General features: G+C 41.1%; 1 protein-coding gene across 2 annotated transcripts in view; it reads right to left on the reverse strand.

The window, feature by feature from the left end:
• Positions 1 to 473: 473 nt before the first annotated feature.
• Positions 474 to 18,917, reverse strand: part of LOC103185692 (polycomb group RING finger protein 2) — a 31,281-nt gene continuing 12,837 nt past the window's right edge. For both annotated transcript variants that reach the window (XM_042343294.1, XM_042343293.1), the window contains exons 3-10: positions 9,254 to 9,350; positions 8,993 to 9,048; positions 8,860 to 8,910; positions 8,284 to 8,392; positions 7,413 to 7,455; positions 5,382 to 5,480; positions 5,173 to 5,253; positions 474 to 2,881 (exon numbers count right to left, since the gene is read on the reverse strand). In XM_042343294.1, coding sequence (XP_042199228.1) covers positions 2,552 to 2,881; positions 5,173 to 5,253; positions 5,382 to 5,480; positions 7,413 to 7,455; positions 8,284 to 8,392; positions 8,860 to 8,910; positions 8,993 to 9,048; positions 9,254 to 9,350 — 866 coding nt within the window. In that variant the 3' untranslated portion in view covers positions 474 to 2,551. The remainder of the gene's footprint in view (positions 2,882 to 5,172; positions 5,254 to 5,381; positions 5,481 to 7,412; positions 7,456 to 8,283; positions 8,393 to 8,859; positions 8,911 to 8,992; positions 9,049 to 9,253; positions 9,351 to 18,917) is intronic.

The raw sequence follows: 18,917 nt of genomic DNA on the forward strand, positions 1-18,917 counted from the left end.
TCAAAGGTGTTCCCCCAACCCCAACTGAGATCAACACCGCTTCGGAATCATGAGTCACATCAAGAGCACTGAATCCAGATCAGATCCCCAAACTGACGAATCGTGTTCCTTTTTGTTCCCCCCCTTTCAAATTCACCTGTTACAGAAACGCTCCGTCGCGACGTTACTTGTAATGATAAATAAAGAGCAATAGGGTCGGTTTAAAAGACAAACATATAAGCTTTAAAGTCCAGAAGACCTTGGTCGCTTCCAATTCCAATTCAATGCCCCCAATGTAGCATTATTATTATTATACATATTGTCCAATAATGTTGCTGCTCATCTCCACCCATTGAGAACTTTAATCTTTCTTTTTTTTGTTTAATTAGAAAATAAAACAATATTATTTATGACTTTGAATGCGGGAGAAAACGGCGTCACAGCACCATTCACAGACCAAAGGGTGGTTTTAAACAGTGACCAGGTGCTTAGAGTGAAAGCAAGAATATCTGTCGAATAATTTATCAAAAGGTACAATTAAAGACTTGGAGGGGGAAAAAAAGTTATTTCCATCTCGTACTCACTTTTGTGCGATTTTGTTAGTAGCGATTTTTGCAAGAACACAGTTTAAACCCACTACAGTTAATACACTCATTCATTCTTTCTCTCTCTCTCTCCCACACACCCACACAACTAATACATTGAACTGCTGGGATGTACAGTAAATCAAATGAGGTGAACACATCGAATATAAATATTTCTTGTTAAGGCTCATTCAATCTGCATCCTCCTTTATCAAAGCTATCGGGAGACCCACAGAAATCCATCCAGTGTGTTAGAGAAAAAAGAACATGTGGCAGACGACCCCAATAATCACAGAACAAAAATAAAGGCCAGATTCTATTATATTTGCTTCATTCCTCTCAACTGTGAAAACATTGCACCAATTTACAATCCAGCTCAGACAAAATACATTCCGAATCGCATTCTGTGTGGCTTTTTTTTTATATATACAGTATATTAAAAAAAATTTCATCCAAAAATTAAACTGATTCATATGAAAAAGCTCATGGGTTTCTGTATGTCTCCAATGTAGAGATAAACATTTAGCATGTCTTGATCCTTCTCCCCCCCATCCCCCCCACCTTCCCCCACCCAAAAATTGCCTCCTGATATTTCAACCTCAAAGGATCTGAAATGGTCAAACGAGAAGGCGGGTATCTGTGAATTCTGAATCAGTGGCAAAGGAGTGGGTTCCTCAATGCATGTGGGGTAATAGATATGCAGTGTAGGTGCCTGTGTGTGTGTGTCATGTGTATCTGTGTGTGTCTGTGTATGCGTGTGTCCATGCGGTCTTCCTCCCTACTCGCTTCAGTGCTATTGTCGTCATCCCCTCACCCACACAGACGCACACATACACACAATTGGGAAGTTGAACACAGTTTTGAGACGATTTAAAATGTTCTGAGAGAATCTGACGAGCAATAAGTTAACAATATATTCTTATTTCCCATCATGTGGGAACTCCAAATAACGTCCTGCCCTATTGTCAATGAACGTTAAAAATAGTTTAATAATTAAAACATGTTTTTATATAAAAAAACTCACATTTAGGTGTAGATCAACATGGTCCAAGTCATGTTAGATCAGGTGAAGATTTGGAGTAAGTTTATCTGCAGTAGCTTATTATATACAGTATAGATTTTAGTAAAACAAGAGTTATTGATGTACTACCCTGATCTGTCTACATCCCTCCCCTCCCCCCACCTCAAGGAGCTATCAATTGCAGGGAGGATTATGTAGCTATAATAAAAATAATCCTTACATTTGATACAACGCCTTATCACATCATTGAGACATTGCAAAGCGCTTCACAGAATATTCTGTGAAGTGGATTTACTGTGTGTATTGTAGGCAAAATGCGGCAGCCAATTGCGCACAGTAGTGTCTCACAAACAGTCGTGGATTGAGTTAATTATAATTATCACCAGGACAATGCTACAATAATAATCATTTGCAATTACTGTGTCATTCCCAGCAGCGTCTCAGCAGATATTGGAGAAAACCCGCTCGACACGTCAAATCAGGTGATAGGAAAAATCACAATGCTAACTTTAAGCAACTTTAACTGACAGCTTTTACAGCTGCAATCGATGGGAGTTAGAGGCGTGGGGAAGGGGGGCATAGAAATCACTTATCGCTCGATCTTTGGGCGAATATTCATGAAAGTAAATGAAATTGATGCAGTAGCAATTTTTTTTTCTGTTTCAGGAGCGGTTGACTGTACAGTATCGGGATCTGGGCGAGAGTGTTGTGTGAAATACACTGTAGGGTGTTTTTTTTTTAGTGGTGGTCCGTTTGTTAGTATTTACAAAACTGTCGAGGAAAACAAAACTTTCTGACAATAACCATATTGCTAAACAGAATATATATATATATATGTATATATATTACATTAATATAAGACGCAGAGGGCAGTTCGGTGTTGATTGCGCCGTGCGTAGGTAATATCCGGGCAAGATGTTGCTTCGTATTTTGACATTCCAAATGTTGGTGTGAGCTGGGCTGGTTCTCAGCACACTGACGAGCCGTTCAGAGTCACTTTGCGATCTCTGCCCACAGACGGAGGTAACTGGTGACAGTTTGTGTTGCCGTTCACGATGCTGGCGGTCGCGGTCGGGTGGTAGTGGGGGGTGGGGGACTGAGCCGGGGTCCCGGGGCCGTGGCTGGGACTGGGGAGAGACGAGGAGGTGGAAGCCAGAGCGGCTGGACTGCTCCCTTTCTCACTGACTGAGTCACTCTCAGAATGCACACTGGTGCTCGCCAAGTCCTCGCTGGAGTGGGCCAGCTTTAGTCGCTTGCAGGCGGGTTGAACCTTGTATTTTAGAGGCAATGGACCGTTCTGAAAGCAACGTCAACAGCCGAAAATTAAGACATGAACAGCAGGCAATAATAATGAGAATAATAATCCTTGCAATTTGACCCAGCGCCTTATCACATCTTCAAGACGTCTCAAAGAGCTTCACAGGATATACTGTAAAGTTGTATGTTTTGTATATTTTGCGGGCGAAAGGCAGCAGTCAAATGCGCGCAGCAGTTACCCACAAACAGTCATGGATTGAGTGACCAAATTTTTATTATTATTTCTTTTGAAGGGATTATTACCCCCGGAATGCGATCCACCAATTGACTAACAACCGGGTTCCTACTTAGGTAAACAGAGGCGTGTGGAGTAAGGAAACTTGTCCAACATTTCGTCCTGCCCGGGAATCGAACCCAGGTCCTCTCGCTTGCAAGGCAAGTGCTCTAATCACTGAGCTGCAGGACTTCACAAATGAATTACAAGTAGATTGCATTCATTGATCCATCACATAAACGGATCAGATCTGTGCTAGAATAACTGGAACCCAAACAACATCTGAATATAACACGTATTGTTATTATTATTAAAGGTTACCCACCATTTGTTTAAAGATAAAGTTATAAAAACAAGCTCCTCCTTGATTTAATGTTCGCCCCTTCCCTGGTCAATGAATTCAGATTATTTCCCCAATTGCTATCTGTTACAAGCATCAAATATTTATACGTTAAAAACTCTTTTCTAGCGTAACTTGAATTAACAAAAAAAATTAGATTGTTTCAAGTAAGCTTTTGTGGTCTTGATTGTATATAAAGCTGTGTTGGGAAAAGAAGCAAAGCTTATAATAACTAATAATAATAATAATACAGGTTACAAGCTAACAGAATTGCAGTAAATCATCCAATAAATTAGCATTGTGATTGATATTTACAGTGTTCACCACAAAATATTGTGTCAGGAACACTTAATGTTTTTACAATAGATGTACATTGGAAATAACATCATATTTTTTATACGGAGATCACAGTGGAGGTTAATCCATGCAGGAGTCATCAACCATCACTTAAGACTCCTTAACCTAGATGGGTTAAGTGCAAAAGCATTTTATTCCAGGTTAATTTATAACAGCGATTACTGGAAAAGGATAAACTACATTCGATCATTTTATCAGTGTGAAAAGGGCCTGACTAATTTTTGATCTGAGCACCTTCATCTCTGGGTCTGTGTTAACACAAATACTGGTGTATATGAAACCGTAAAGCTCAGAGGTTTAACTGAAGGGGCTGATAATAATAATCCTTGCATTTGATATAGCGCCTTATCACGACTTCGAGACATCTCAAAGGGCTTCACAATATATACCGTAAAGTGAATTTGACTGTATATTTTGTATAATTCGCAGCAGCCAATTGCGCACAGCAAACCCAGGTCCTCTCGCTTGCGAGGCGAGTGCTCTAACCTCTAAGCTACAGAACTCATTGATATGAGCAATGATGGGCAGTGATCACCTGCAAGGGGTGTCAGATAGAGAATAAATGAAATGGGATAAAAATAGGTTAACAGGAACAATCTGCCTGGAGTCTAGCCATGCCTAGCAGGGTATTATATCTGGCTTATGGGAGCAAGGTTGGGCCTTCTGTTCATAATATGTATGTAAAAAAACAAGTACCCTCCAATGAACACGTTGATATTCCAAGGAGAGCAGTATTGGTGTATTTACGACCGTGATTGTCAGCCAGGGTCTGAATCACTCGGGGTTTAACCTGCAAAGCTCCCCAGCTGGGACTCATCACACACAGCTCGGAGGGATATGGGAGTTCTTAAGGGTGGGGATAAAAGATCTGTAAATGTAGCACCAAATTGCAATTTTTTTTTCTTTTGGTTGGGAAGTGTATCGATAATTGGGCGGTTAGCCTCGTGAACAAGCAGCATTAGCCCCTCATGTCTAAACTCATCTTTAACCTACTGTTCGTCTTACAAATGACACAGTTACTACACTTTACAGCAGTTACATGTGAAGCGCTTGAGACATTTCCAAGTTATAAGGCGCTACAATGAAATGCAGTGGTTATTATTAAACCCATCAACACATGTAATATATGTATGAAAATCAGACTTGAGTTTGATAAAGTGCCTGGTACTGTTGACCAAACATCCCAAAGTGTTTTACAAGACTTTATTTTAAGTGTAGTGACTGTGTATTTGTAAGCAAACTTCTATGTGTGCGTGTGTCCGTCTCACTCTTTCTACTTCTTTGTCCAACTAGCACTCTCTCTGTCTTTCAGTATATATGAATAAAACACACAGTTGACCACATAAACAAGGTTAATTACCCTTCTCCATGTGTAGATATAGGCTATGTCCATTAATGTGTAGTAATCTTTCAGTGGCTCATCTTCATACATAACGTCAATCTAGAAAGGAAACGGACGAAAAGGTTTCAGACCAGGTCACAGATCAAACAGAGAGAGAGTGAGAGAGAGAGAGAGAGAGAGAGACATTTTCAATTGTGTTTCAAGGCAGAAGCGATTGACAAACGGACCCGGAAGTTACTGGGGATGTCCATTTTATTCCGTAAAAACTTGCCCAGATGCATCACCGTCATGGCTGCAGGACACCTGAGGTAGCGAACGCTGTTAGCCTGGCCAAGGGGAGGAGAAAGCAGAAGGTTAGTCAGATCTGGTGTTGACCTTATCCAAACACACTATCAGGCCACTCATAGGAATATCAATATCATGCGTTATTCAATGCCGATTGGTATGTCATTTGAAAGGCTCTTACAATCATACCTACACACACGTAACACACTCACATTCATACATACGCACACACATGCACAGACAGACAGACAGAATTTTATTTCTAAGAGATCATGAATGGGAACCTTTGAACGAGAAGGGAAATAAATTGCTGGAATATCATTTCAAACATGACCTGAACAGGTATGAAACGTAACTGGGCAGGTGGGTTGAGTTTAGCCTCAGGGAGAGCAGCTAGCAGGGCTGCGGTCTTCCTTCCTCTGAAACCATCTTCCCTCTAAAGTTTCCAACTACATGTAATATGACTGAAATCGCCCGCTGCTTCTCAGTACACAAGATCTGCTGAGTAACTTGGTAAAAAAAGGCAACACTGACCAAGTCGTGTCAAGAGTGTAGAGAGGTCCCACTGCACTATTCTTGCAGAAGCTAGCGATAGGAAGCATCAATGCAGATGGGTTTCCGCGTAGGTCAGAACTGTATATTCATGCAGTGGATGGTATTGATGTCACCGTGCATGTTGAGAGGATTAAACTGCCCCCTCCACATGAATGGACAATAAACAAGTGGATAAACACCCAGTAATATTGGATTTAAGTGGAACCAAAATGCAGGGAGAACTCCTATTTGCCAACAGCACAACCAAAGGAAATTCTGTTCATATTCTGTAAAGTAAAATGCATATCCTGTGAAGTGCTTTGAGACGTCTAGAAGACGCAAAAAGCGCTATAACAAACGCAAGGATTATCATTATTATTATATGCTGCTTTGGAATGTCCCGGTGGATCGGAGAGTCAGGTTTGCTCTTACGTGATAAGATATAACCTGTCGACCTGTTGGCTCTCTCTGCTCAGCAGGCTATGTCCTGCTCAATGTTCCCCTGCCCTGCCTGGCTCGCCCCACCATCGGCGGTCGGGACTTCAGCCTCTCTGCCACCACCCTTTGGAACTCCATTCCACGTTCGCTTTGTCTCGTTCCCTCCCTTGTCTCCTTCAAGGCACATCTCAAGACCCTCCTCTTTGACAGCACCAAATCCCTGACTGTCCAGCACCTTGGGAGTGCTTCCAACATGAAAGGTGCTATGCAAATGTTATTTTGCATAAACAAATAAATCTCCAGCAAACACTGTGGCTTTGGATCCGCACCAAGGCAGGGAATGAAAAATCCCACCCAAAAGTCATTTGTATAAAAAAACTCCTCCTCCAAAAGTTTTTAAAAATAATTCTATGCACCTTTCACGCTTTTTATAGTGAATTTCTGATTGACTGCCGAGTCCCAGCACTTCGCTTTACACTCATCATTCCTTGGGTTTTCAATTAAATCAGTTAATAGAAAACCAAACTGCCGTCTCTAAGCCAAATGTCACAACTCCATAGAATGTTTCTCCTCCCTTCACCAGTTGGATGTGAATTTCCGGGTCACTCAATGGAAGCTGGTAATCTAAGTATTGACATGGCTTTCCCCTAATTTTCTAATCTAACCCCTTCTAGTTCCTCGACTCAAATACCATTCTGATAACTAAAAGCTTCCCGGTTAATTTTCTAACCTTTCTCGTGCCCTTTTGCTCCTCGTGATATAACAGCCTCGCTGCTATTTCTAAACTACGGGTGAATTGGAATCTCATCAAATATCATCGTAACAGTGGCAGGACTGCCAACAAACACCCTCAGTTAAACTAAACTGTCCGCTGATCTCAGAAATAGTTAAGAGGGAATCGCCTGCTTGACACTGAGACGTGCACTTGTGGTTTGCAAAGGCCAACAGTTTAGAAGCTCAATAACTAGGTCAGTGGTAAGCACAGTAACCCAGTTAGTTACCTTTCCCGCGTCTTCAGTCTGTGTGGCATCTTTCTTTTCTGACCTACAACAGAACAGAGTAGAACAGTTTGGTTCGGATGCTCTTAAGCATGGTGATGGGTTTCTGCATGTGTCAGACACCAGACTGACCAAAAAAAAGTTTTGACAAAAGCAAGTTCTGCAATTACTTACCATGTCGTGTGAATCATAATTCCCTCAGATCAAAAGCACCAGGAAGTTTAACCTCTGAAGAACTTCCTGATAATTGCTAAAAAAAACAACTTTACCCCTTCCCTACCCCCATTGAATTATATTACTTCTTGCTAAACTATAAGGCTGGCATCCTTAAGTCATAAATTCAGAGTCACTGGTCCAGGGAATGGTAGATTGATTTAGAAGCGTGAGATGTAGCAATTAAATATAANTTTTTTTAAAGAAAAGGAAATATGTCGACCTTTATTTCCCACTCAAGTGTTGTTAACATGTTCCTAAAATACAGGTTTACACTTAGAAAATAAGAACAGAAGAATTTGCGAGTACCAGTTTGCCCTTCACTACCCTGCCTCGACATATCGTGTTCAAACTACATATACTGTATCCTGAGATATTATTTTCTAACAGAAACCTATCTAATTTGTTCTTGAAAGAATCGAACCCTTCTGCTTCCACTGTCTCCCTAGGGAGCCTGTTCCATACATTTACCATTCGCTCACAAAAGTAGTGTTTCCGCAGATTTGTTCTGAATTTATTCCCCTTCAATCGCAGGATGTGTTCTCTGGTTCTACTGTTCAGCACAAGATAAAACACCTCATATCTGAAGCAATGGATTAAAAAATTGAAGGATTAAAAAAATACATTTGAAGTGCGCAATAGATTGTTTGGCCGAACTTACTTGTTACCCTCGTAAAACTCTAAAGACAAGCTGATGATTTCATCGTCTGTAATAATTCTTTTCTCCTCCTCTGTGACTTCCCCGCGGTCTTCATTTGAACCATTTGTAACTGCGTTCCATAGGGTAGACGGGAACAGAATGAAATGAGAGACAGTCAGGAAACAAAAAGCTCCACTTTGATCCGTTTTCGCCCACATAATATATAGTCAATTCACTTTCCAGTACATTCTCTGAAGCGCCTTGCAATGTCTCGAAGACGTGATAAGGTACTATATTAAATGCAAATATTATTATCTATTCTAACTAGCCTGCATGTAAGCTTTTAAAAATACTGAGCACCGTGTTTATACCAGCTTTTGGGACTGATACTTACACCATCACTAAAACCTGGCCAATTGGCTAACAACTGGATTCCGACTTACTGCTCGGTAAACAGAGGTGTCTGGAGAAAGGAAACTTGCCTAACATTTCGTCCCACCCGGGAATCGAACCCAGGTCCTCTCGCTTGCGAGGTGAGTGCTCTGACCGATACACCACAGGAATTAATTCCCAGATTTTCAAATAATAATCATTTACCGTCTGCCGAAGGATGCGCTGCATAGAAATCTCGTCTTCTTTTCATCTCATCTGCAATGGGTAAAAGGGGAAATGGGTCAAAACGAGATCGGCTTTGCTGTAACAGTGTCAGTAAAAAGTCCAGTGTACCTACCTTTGAAAAGGCCTGGAACTAGTTTGTACACTATGTCTTGCAAAGTTTTATCAGCCCTGAAACGAGACCAGAAAGAATTTGAAATCTGCCGTTCGCATTGTACAATTTGAAAGACCTGCGGTGTGTTGGGGTTTGAGCATTGTCTTCATTGACTTCTTATAAGTTGAAGTGCAGAATTTGTCAAAATTTCTAATAGTCCTTTATTCTGAAGAATGTGTGCGTGTGCCCACGTGTATAATGCAAGCAAACAGAAATACTCACCGAACACTGAGAAGCGGTCTTGTTTTGTGCACTTGCACATCACATATGGGACAGTACTTGTTGGTTTCCAAGTAGCGGACGATGCAAGTTTTACAAACTGCAGGATATTAAACAAGAAAACGGTAACAGTTGGAGCAACATTGCAAAATAAAAGGAGCAGCAAAGGGGGTAAGGGTTTGGATCTGTTTTGTCACCTATTGTGCTATAATTCTGACTATTCAATATACATGAGCACAGATCATAGTACTTGTAACTATCTTTGTCTTTCCACGAGGCAATATATTTTATCCTGTGATACTTAAAAGTAAATATACCACCCAATACTTCAAAGATGGGGGTGGTTGAGGGGCGGAGGTCTTTACGTCAATACGAATGTTGAATACTTAGCTCCAAGCTGCCTCTGAAGCCTGCAGATATAATAATAATAATAATCCTTGCATCTGATAGAGCGCCTTATCATGTCGTTGAGAGTCTCAAATCGCTTCACAAAATATACATTCAATCCACTTTAGTGTATGTTTTGTGAAGCGATTTGAGACGTCTCAACGACATGAAAGGAATATACTGTAAAGTGGATCGACTGTATATTTTGTGGGTGAAACAAAGCAGTCAATTGCGCGCATCATTGCCTCACAAACAGTCGTGGATTAAGTGAGTCCATTTTTTTTTAGGGCTTATTGCCCCCGGAAAGTGATCCGCCAATCGCCTAACAACTGGGTTCATATTTACTGCTAGGTAAACATAGGCATTTGGTGTATGGAAACTTGCCTACGGCTTCGCTCTGTCCGGGAATTGAACCTGGGTCCTCTCAAATGTGAGGCAGTTGCTCTAACCAATACTCTCCGGGGGATTCTACTTAAAAAAGTTATAAAATTATCGCCTTGCTCTGATCCACAATGAAGAGTTTCCAAGAAAGAAAGGGAAAACATTCAATGAACTCTTAGATTAACTGGCCAGCCTTCCAAGGCAGTTTGTACACACACACGGAGTTCTCTAATACCAATGTAAGATGACAGTGTTTCCCAGGATGGCTAAAATTGCAGCAGATGTAGTTTGTTAAATGGATCCAACTTCAAATGTAACAAGGAAAAGCCAGGATATCCCAGGACACCACTCGTTCCCTGGAAATCGTACGATCAGATGGCAATGAGCCATCTGCTACTCACTGTGTACCTTCTGAACCCTATGCAAAAACATACCCCCAGAACCTGTTGCAAAGCAGCAGCAGCAGCAGCAGAACCCAGAGTGAAGGTTGATGTTAAATAATAATAATTATTGTATTTGTTCATGAATGCAGCAGCCAATTTACAATATCTCACAAACAGCCACGTGGAATCCGTAGCATAAAGGCTAGCGTGCTCGCCTTGCAAGCTAGAGGACCAGGGTTTAATTCCCGAGCAGGGTGAAAGCTTAGACAAGTTTCCCTACTCCACACGCCTCTGTTTAACTAGCAGTAAGTAGGTTGTTAGCTGACTGGCACATCGCTTTCCAGGTGTAATAATCCCTCCAAAAAATATATAATTAGGTCACTCAATCCACAATTGTTTGTCGTGAATCAATCGTGTACAGCAATCCTTTACACAGTCAATCCACTTTACAGTACATTTGGTGAAGCGATTTGGGATGTCTCAACAATGTAATAAGGCCCTTCTTTTCAGGAGAATGTCTCAAAGGCCTTCACAGGATTTGCTATAAAGGATAGTGACTGTGTGTTTTGTAGATTAAAAGGGCAGTGGTGGACTAGATTATTATGCACTGTAGACAGTGTGTTGTCTGCATGAAACAGATGCATGACCTTTCACAGCTAATACATTCTGTATTTACATATTCTGCAGTATTTGCTCTCTCTCCTTTTTTTCGAGAGTGATTAATAATGAATTAAATGTACTAAAATGTGATTAAGTTGTACAAAACTGCATTCAAACAATGTTAATTTTAAGAGTTTTTAAATATTTCTTTCAGGAAACCTTTTCAAAGTAATTTTCCCTGCTTGTTCACCTGCAAAATATTGAAGCCCAGTGCTACAATGACTTTTATACACCTACAAAAATATGGTGACTACACTTTACAGGAAATCCTTTGAAACTCTTTGAGATGTCCTGCTGACGTGAAAGGTAGTATCCCAAATTCTAGGATTGTTAGTATTAATAATAATAATCCTTGTAGCGATAATAATGATATAAAGCCTTATGGTATCGTGAGACATCACAAAGCACTGCAGAGAATTTTTATTTTATTTTTGGGGGTCAGCAGGGTGGAAACCTATCACCATGCTTAAGAGTATTCAAACCAGGATGAGATTTCCATGTATCCCACCTAGAGAGACCTGGGGATTCACGTACACAGTCCTTTAAATGTGGCAGAACAGGTTGATAAAGCTGGTATAAAAAAGCATACGGGATCCTTTGCTATATAAACAGAGGCACAGAGTACAAAAGCAAGGAAGTTCTGCTAAATGTTTATAAGTCACTGGTTAGGCCTCAGCTGGAGTGTTGTGTCCAATTCTAAACACAAAAGGATATTTTAGAAAGGATATCAAAGCCTTGGAGGGAATACAGAGTAGATTTATTAGAAAGGTACCAGGGTTGAGGGACTTTTTAGTTATGTGGAGAGACTAAATAAGCTGGGATTGATCTCCTTAGAACAGAGGAGGTTAAGGGAAGATTTAATAGAGGTGTTGAAAATTATGAGTAGATGGGGAGAAAGTGTTTCCACTGGCAGGTGGGTTGGTAACCAGGGGACATAGATTCAAGATAATTGGCAAAAGAACCTGAGGGGAGATGAGGAGAATTTGTTTTACACAGAGAGTTGTTACGGTGTGGTTCTGAAAAGGGTGGTGGATTCAGATTCAATGACAACTTTCAAAAGGGAATTGGATATATACTTGAAAAGAAACGATTTGCAAGGATATGGAGAAAGGATTTGGGGGAGTGGGACTGATGGGGTGGCTCTTCCAAAGAACCAGCACAGGCACGATGGGCCAAATGGCCTCCTTCTGTGCTGTAATATTCTATGATTCTCTGGTACACATGGAAATCTCACAGATAGAGTGTTGGAATGGAATGCACACCCTCTCCCTGGATGGAGACGAGACTACAATCCTCACAGAATATATTATGAAGTGGAGGGACTGTGTATTTTGTGGGTGAAATAGGGCAGCCAATTGGGCACAGTATTAATAATAATTCAAATAAAATGTCATTATACAGTACTTATAGAGTACTACCTACTGAACCAGCAAATCCAGTTTGATAACAAGACATTAAAAGTGTCTGAATCAATTACGAATTCTATAATAATAATCCTTATATTTGGTTTATTGCCTTTCACATCGGGACATGCCTCAAAGCACTTCATAGGATATATTGTACAGTGGAGTGACTGGGTGTTTTGTGGATGAATGCAGCAGCCAATTTGGGCACAGCAATCAGTCCAACAATCAGCCACAAAGTGAATGACCAATTTTATTGGGGTATTGTTGGCCAATGACACCTCTTTTCGAATAGTGTCATGGGACGTCGTTTAATATCTCTTCTGAAGGATGGCACATCCACATATGAAGTACAAATCTGCCACTACATTGAAGCATCGGCCTAGACTACGTGGGTTCCAAGTCCGACTTAAGGCTTGAACTCATAATCTTCTGACTCGGAGGCAAGAATGCTACCGACTGAGCCAGACTGACATACACACAATTCTGTTCTCATCCAAACTCAGTGGGAACTGATCTCCCAGTTCTTGATAGATTTAAAATGAGGCACTGGTTCCACAGCATAAATAATATTTATTCTAAAAAAAATTGTGGTGGAAACCAACAGGCAGTGGTGAGATGTTATGTACAGCTTAATCTATCCCTGGGCTGCGTTTGATGAATTAATGTAATCACAGACATTAGGGAGTGTATAAAAAGAACGCTTTGGAAATGAGGACTTTGTGCTGAATGCCTGGCCACAAGTGGCTATTACAGCTAAGATCCAACTCGATTTAAAATAGAATTGGATATTTGCAGAAAAGTGATATAAAAGGATACACGCAAAAAGTGGGTAATTGGAACTAAAGTACAGTAGTTGCATTAGTTTTCAAGAGGGAACTAGATATCTAGAAAGGAGTAATTTGTCGGAATGGGGGTGGCAGGTAAATGGAACTGAATGCATTACTCCTTTAAAGGGATATAATTACCAGTTCTGATGAAAGGTCATCGACCTGAAATGTTAACTCACTTTCCTCTCTCCATCGATGCTGCCTGACCTGCTGCATGTTCCCTGCGACTGCTGTTTTTGTTTCAGGTACAATGGGCTGAATGGACTTCTTTTATCCTGTAAATTTCTGTGGTTCTACAGCTGGATGCAGTGGGACAAATGGCTATTTCTGTGAGGCAATTTCCCTGATTTCATGTCTACGTACAGTGTGTCACCAACAACTAATCCAATCTTGCGGTTCAGATGACTTTACAAAAAGATTAATGGATACCTTAGCGTTATTAGTTCAATAAAGGGGTTAAATTAATGACAATACAATAACAAGATAGTACAGAATCCTAGTCTAATTTGGAGTTCCTCACATGTATCTCTGGATTAATTGAAGATGTGTAATGACTCCCTGAACGTTATATACAGGATGATCAAAAGTCGTGATACCATTTATTTTAATAATTACTTTATTTCTTCATCATTTCTTTCAGACTCGTTAGACATTGTAATGGTATCACAACGTTTTGGTCACCCGGTATATAACATTCAGGGCATCATTAGACATCTACAAATCAATCCAGAGATACATGTGCTTTTTAATAAATGGCTACTATTTATTCCACAGCAGTAATACAACTGCCCAATTCACATTGCTCATAGAACTAAAACAATCTCCCTCAATCCCTCCGCCCTGCCCCCTCCTTCCCCATCTTCAGATAAGGCCTGAAGACCTTCCTGTTCGACTGTGCTTATGGACACTACCCCCTTCCCAGACTCCCACCCTGTGGATCTGTGTCAGGCTACGCCACTGTCAATACACTTCTATATTTTCACATAAAAAGTACATAAATATTATAATTTGGAGACTATGTCCTTCAGATTTAACGTACCATTCTGACTCTATTCTGCTGCATCTAAATGAATATTCAGTGCAGAATTCTTGTAATTGCACTATAAAAGGAAAATGACTAGTGATAATAATAATAATATTTACATTTGGTAAAGCGCCTTATCACTTGTCAAGGCATCTCAAAGCGCTTCACAGGATACCCTGTAAAGTGGATTGACTGTGTATTTTAGCTCTCCGAGATGCTATCCTGCTTGAAGGGCACTGTATGCAAGTTGTTGTTGTTGAAAATAAACTAACTGGGGCCGTTGTAAGTAGGAATCAGTGGCAAAGTCCAAGAGAGAACAGCGAAGAGATTTTAAGACATACAAGCATATTGGATTTTGAGACATAGTAGGCAGTGCATGTGTGTGTTGTAGTGTGTGTGTGTGTGTGTAGGTGGTGCGTGTGGGATGTGTGTGTGTGTGTGGGGGGGGGGGAAGGGGGGATGTGTGTGTATGTGGTGGGGAGGTCAGGCTCGACTGTGATGCCCGCTAGGGTCAAGTACCCCACACTCACTGCCAACCAAGGCTCACACATGAACAATAGTTAGAATCTGGGCCAACAGAATCATTGAATCATAGAATCACACAGCACAGAAAGAGGCCATTCGCCCCTCTCATCTGCGCCAGCTACTAAAAGAGCAATCCGACTCAATCCCACTGGCCCGCTTCCTCTCCACAGCCCTGCAATCCCCAAACACCCATCTACTTCTCTCTTAAAAGTTGTTATTGAATTGGCTTCCACTACCCTTTCAGGTAATGCATTCCAGATCCCAACAACTCGCTGGGTGAAAAAAATGTTCCTAACCGCCCCTCTGTTTCTTTTAACAACTAACTTAGATCGGTGTCCTCGGGTGACTGACCCACATGCCAGTGGAAATAGTTTTTCCCTGGTTCAACCTATCAAATCCTCTCATGATCTTGAAAACCTCTATTAAAACCCCTCTTAATCTTCCCTACTCTAGGGAGAATAATCCTAGTTTCGCTAACCTCTCCTCATAACTAAGCTCCTTCAATCCTGGTGCCATCCTGGTAAACCTCCTTTGCACCCTCTCCAATACCGTAACATCTTTCCTAAAGTGCGGTGCCCAGAACTGAACGCAGTCTCCAACTGAGGCCTAACCAGCATTTTATAAATATTCAGCTTAACCTCCTGACGTTTGAATTCTATGCCCCTATTTATCCCGTAAGCTTTTTTAACAGTTTTATCCACCTGTCCAGCCACCTTCAGAGATTTGCTTGTGGACCCCTCTCTGTTCATTTGGCCTCTTTAAGAGTGTAATAGGAAAGTGCAGCTGCACTGTTTCTGTGATATCCGCTACAGACACCCACCGCTGCTACGATCCCGCTATAAATGAAGTGTCCGGCCCGCGGGCCACTCGCTGGTTTCCTGGCGTCACCGCGGACGGAGTGGATCCGGACGCGAGTGCGCGATGCAGCACAAGGGCTGCACTCGGGAGGCCCCGCCGTTGTGATTGTCCGTGTGTTTGTGTGATTGTGAGTGTCTGTGTGTGTCTCTCTATGTGATTGTGAGTGTCCGTGTGTGTGTCTCTCTCTATGTGATTGTCTGTGTGCGTCTCTCTCTGTGTTTTGTGTGAGTATGTCTCTCTTTGTGTGTTTGTGAGTGTATATGTGAGTGTGTCTCTCTCCTCTGTATGTGTGTCTGTTTCTGAGTGTCTCTGTGTCTCTCTCCTATGTATGTTTATGAGTGTGTCTGCATGTGTCTCGTCTATATGTGTGTGTGGTTCTCAGTGTGTCTCTGTGTGAATGTGTGTGTGTGTCTCTCTCTCTGAGAATATGTGTCTCTCTGTGTCTGTGAGTGTGTCGCTCTCTCCAGATCTCTGCGTCTGAGAGGCAGAAGATGGTGAGCTCCTATAGCCTCACTGGTGTTCTCCCCCTACACCCCCCACAAAAAAAGGCCACCCCGTTTATGTTAAAGAAGTAATTAATTTTTTTTGCAACCATCTAACATGTGTTATTTCCTTATGTTTAGTTTATATCAATAAAGTGAAAAAATGTAGGTTGGCAGTAAAATGTACCTCAATAGCACCAATCAGTCCCCCTCAATTTTCTGCAATATTTGACAATCCCCTGCAATTTCCCACAAAATTTGCAAGTCTCCCCACAATTTTTGGCAAACATTTCCACATTTTTCTATTGGCCCAGGCGGAGGGCAAACTAAACTCCAGCAAGAGGCTGGGAACAACAAAAGCATATGTCAGTGGCAAGAAAATTAGAAAATAATTGGATGCACTTTTTTTAAATGAAAAACTCATATCCATTTTTCTCATCATATAAAGAGCAAACTTGACGGAGTGATTTATTAACCTATAAATCCTTTTTTTTTTGCTGACGGCAGCAGGTATCAGTACAGGTACCGAGGTCTAACACACACTGTCTAACATTACATGCTTAGAGTGTGGTTTCCAAGTGCGTTAGTGTTAGGGAATGGCATAGGTTAGAACCCATTGACAGTTCCCGTTCTTCCTGGTTAAAATGCATGATGCAGCTCATACTGAAAGATTAACAACTGTGACATATTACTGCAGGTTATCAATAAATCATCAGCAACTGATTCCTAGGAATTGTCTGTGTGAATTTTATTTATTAAATGTGCATTCTTCGGCATTAATATCTAATCTTTAAAAGGATTCAGTTCAACCAAATGAAGACTTCTTACAAAATAATATAAAAATAATAATAATTTGGTTACTCAATCCATGGCTGTTTGCGGGACGCTGCTGTGCGCAACTGACTGCCTCGTTTCACCCACAACATATACAGTCTATTCACTTTACAGTATATTCGGTGGAGCGCTTTGAGACATCTCAAAGACTTGATAAGGTGCTATATGAAATGCAAGGATTATTATTGTATATTTAACAAAGATGTTCCCACAAAATGTAATAATTTATCCACAAAATACAACAACTAACCTTTATATAGTGCCCTTCACGCAGGGTAGCATCTCAGAGTCCTTAAATACAGTCAATCCACTTTACAGTAAATCTGTGAAGCGCTTTGTTATTTCCCTTTTATAGTACAATTACGAGAATTTTGCACCAAACAAGCATTCATTTAGATGCATTAGAATAGAGTCACAATGGTACTTTAAGTCTGAAATGCATTGTCTCCAAATTGTAATATTTATGTGAAAATATAGACGTGTAGTGAAATCACAATGCAAAGTTCTTGCACGAAAAGACTAAACAACATTAAAACGATGACCTTCTGTTTGTCTGTAACTAATACTACAGGCGCTAGCTCATTGCCGAGACAGGCAGAGGAACAGACAGGTAGTGAACAAGTGGTAGGGCTTCAGAGCAGTGAGGCAGTGAATGGGTTACAGGGATCTGACTAACAAGAGAACAAAGCTCCAGCTGTTTAGAAACGTCAAATGAACAGTCAGATTGTATTACAGCCTTATACTCTATCCCAGGTAGTTTTTTTTAATCACAGTTATTCCTTCTACTCATTGATGTTATAACGAGTTAGAGTGATCTCCGAGGGTCAAAGTCAGCGCCTGTGGAGCTCTGTGCGAAGAAATGGAACACCTGCTTCTGTTTGTGACACTGCCACACCTTTGACCCTCAGAGGCCACTCTTACTATGTTCTTCAATTGCGAATGAATTCAATGGAAAGCCATCTCAGGTCGACCTGATAGTAGAGCTGTGTGTGTGTGTGTTGTGTAGCTGTATGTGGGTGTGTAGGTGTGTGTGTAGGTGTGGGTGTGTGTGCGTAGGGGTGTGTTGGGGGTGGGGGGGTGTAGCCCTGTGTGGAGGTATGCGTGTAGGTGTTTGTGTATAGTGTGTTTGTGTGTAGTGTGTGTGTATAGTGTGTGGGTGTGTATAGTGTGGGTGGGTGGATGTACAGTGGGTGTCTGTGTGTGTAGTGTGTGTCTAATGTTTGTGTGTGTAGTGTCTGTGTGTGTCGTGTGTGTGTGTATATAGTGTGTGTAGTGTGTGTATAGTGTGTGTGTGTAGTTTATGTGTGTGTATAGTGTGTGCATGTGTATAGTGTATGTGTGTTGTGTGTGAATATAGTGTATGTTTGTATAGTGTGTGCATGTGTGTATATAGTGGATGTGTGTGTATTGTGTGTGTGTATAGTGTGTGTGTATATAGTATGTGTGTGTATCGTTTGTGTTTTGTGTATAGCATGTTTGTGTATAGTGTGTTTTTGTACAGTGTGTGTATAGTATGTGTATAGTGCGTGTATATAGTTTGGGTGTATAGTGTGTGTGTGTGTATATAGTGTGTGTGTAGTTTGTGTGTGCATGTAGTGTGTGTGTTATGTGCCTGTAGTGTGTGTGTGTTGTGTGTGTATAGTGTGTTTGTGTATAATGTGTGTGTATAGTGTGTGGCGGGGTGTGTATTGTGTGTGTGTTTATAGTGTGTTTGTGTATAGTGTGTGTGAAGTGTGTGTGTATAGTGTGTGTGTGTATATGTATAGTCAGTGCGTGTGGGTGTGTTTGTGGATAGGGTGTGTGTGTAGTGTCTGTGTATAGTGTGTGTGTATTGTGTGTGTATATAGTGTGTTTGTGTATGGAGTGTGTATAGTGTGTGTATATATAGAGTGTGAGTACA

Source organism: Callorhinchus milii, unplaced genomic scaffold (genome assembly GCF_018977255.1).
Source record: "Callorhinchus milii isolate IMCB2004 unplaced genomic scaffold, IMCB_Cmil_1.0 Scaffold23, whole genome shotgun sequence".
Classification (NCBI taxonomy): Eukaryota; Metazoa; Chordata; class Chondrichthyes; order Chimaeriformes; family Callorhinchidae; genus Callorhinchus; species Callorhinchus milii.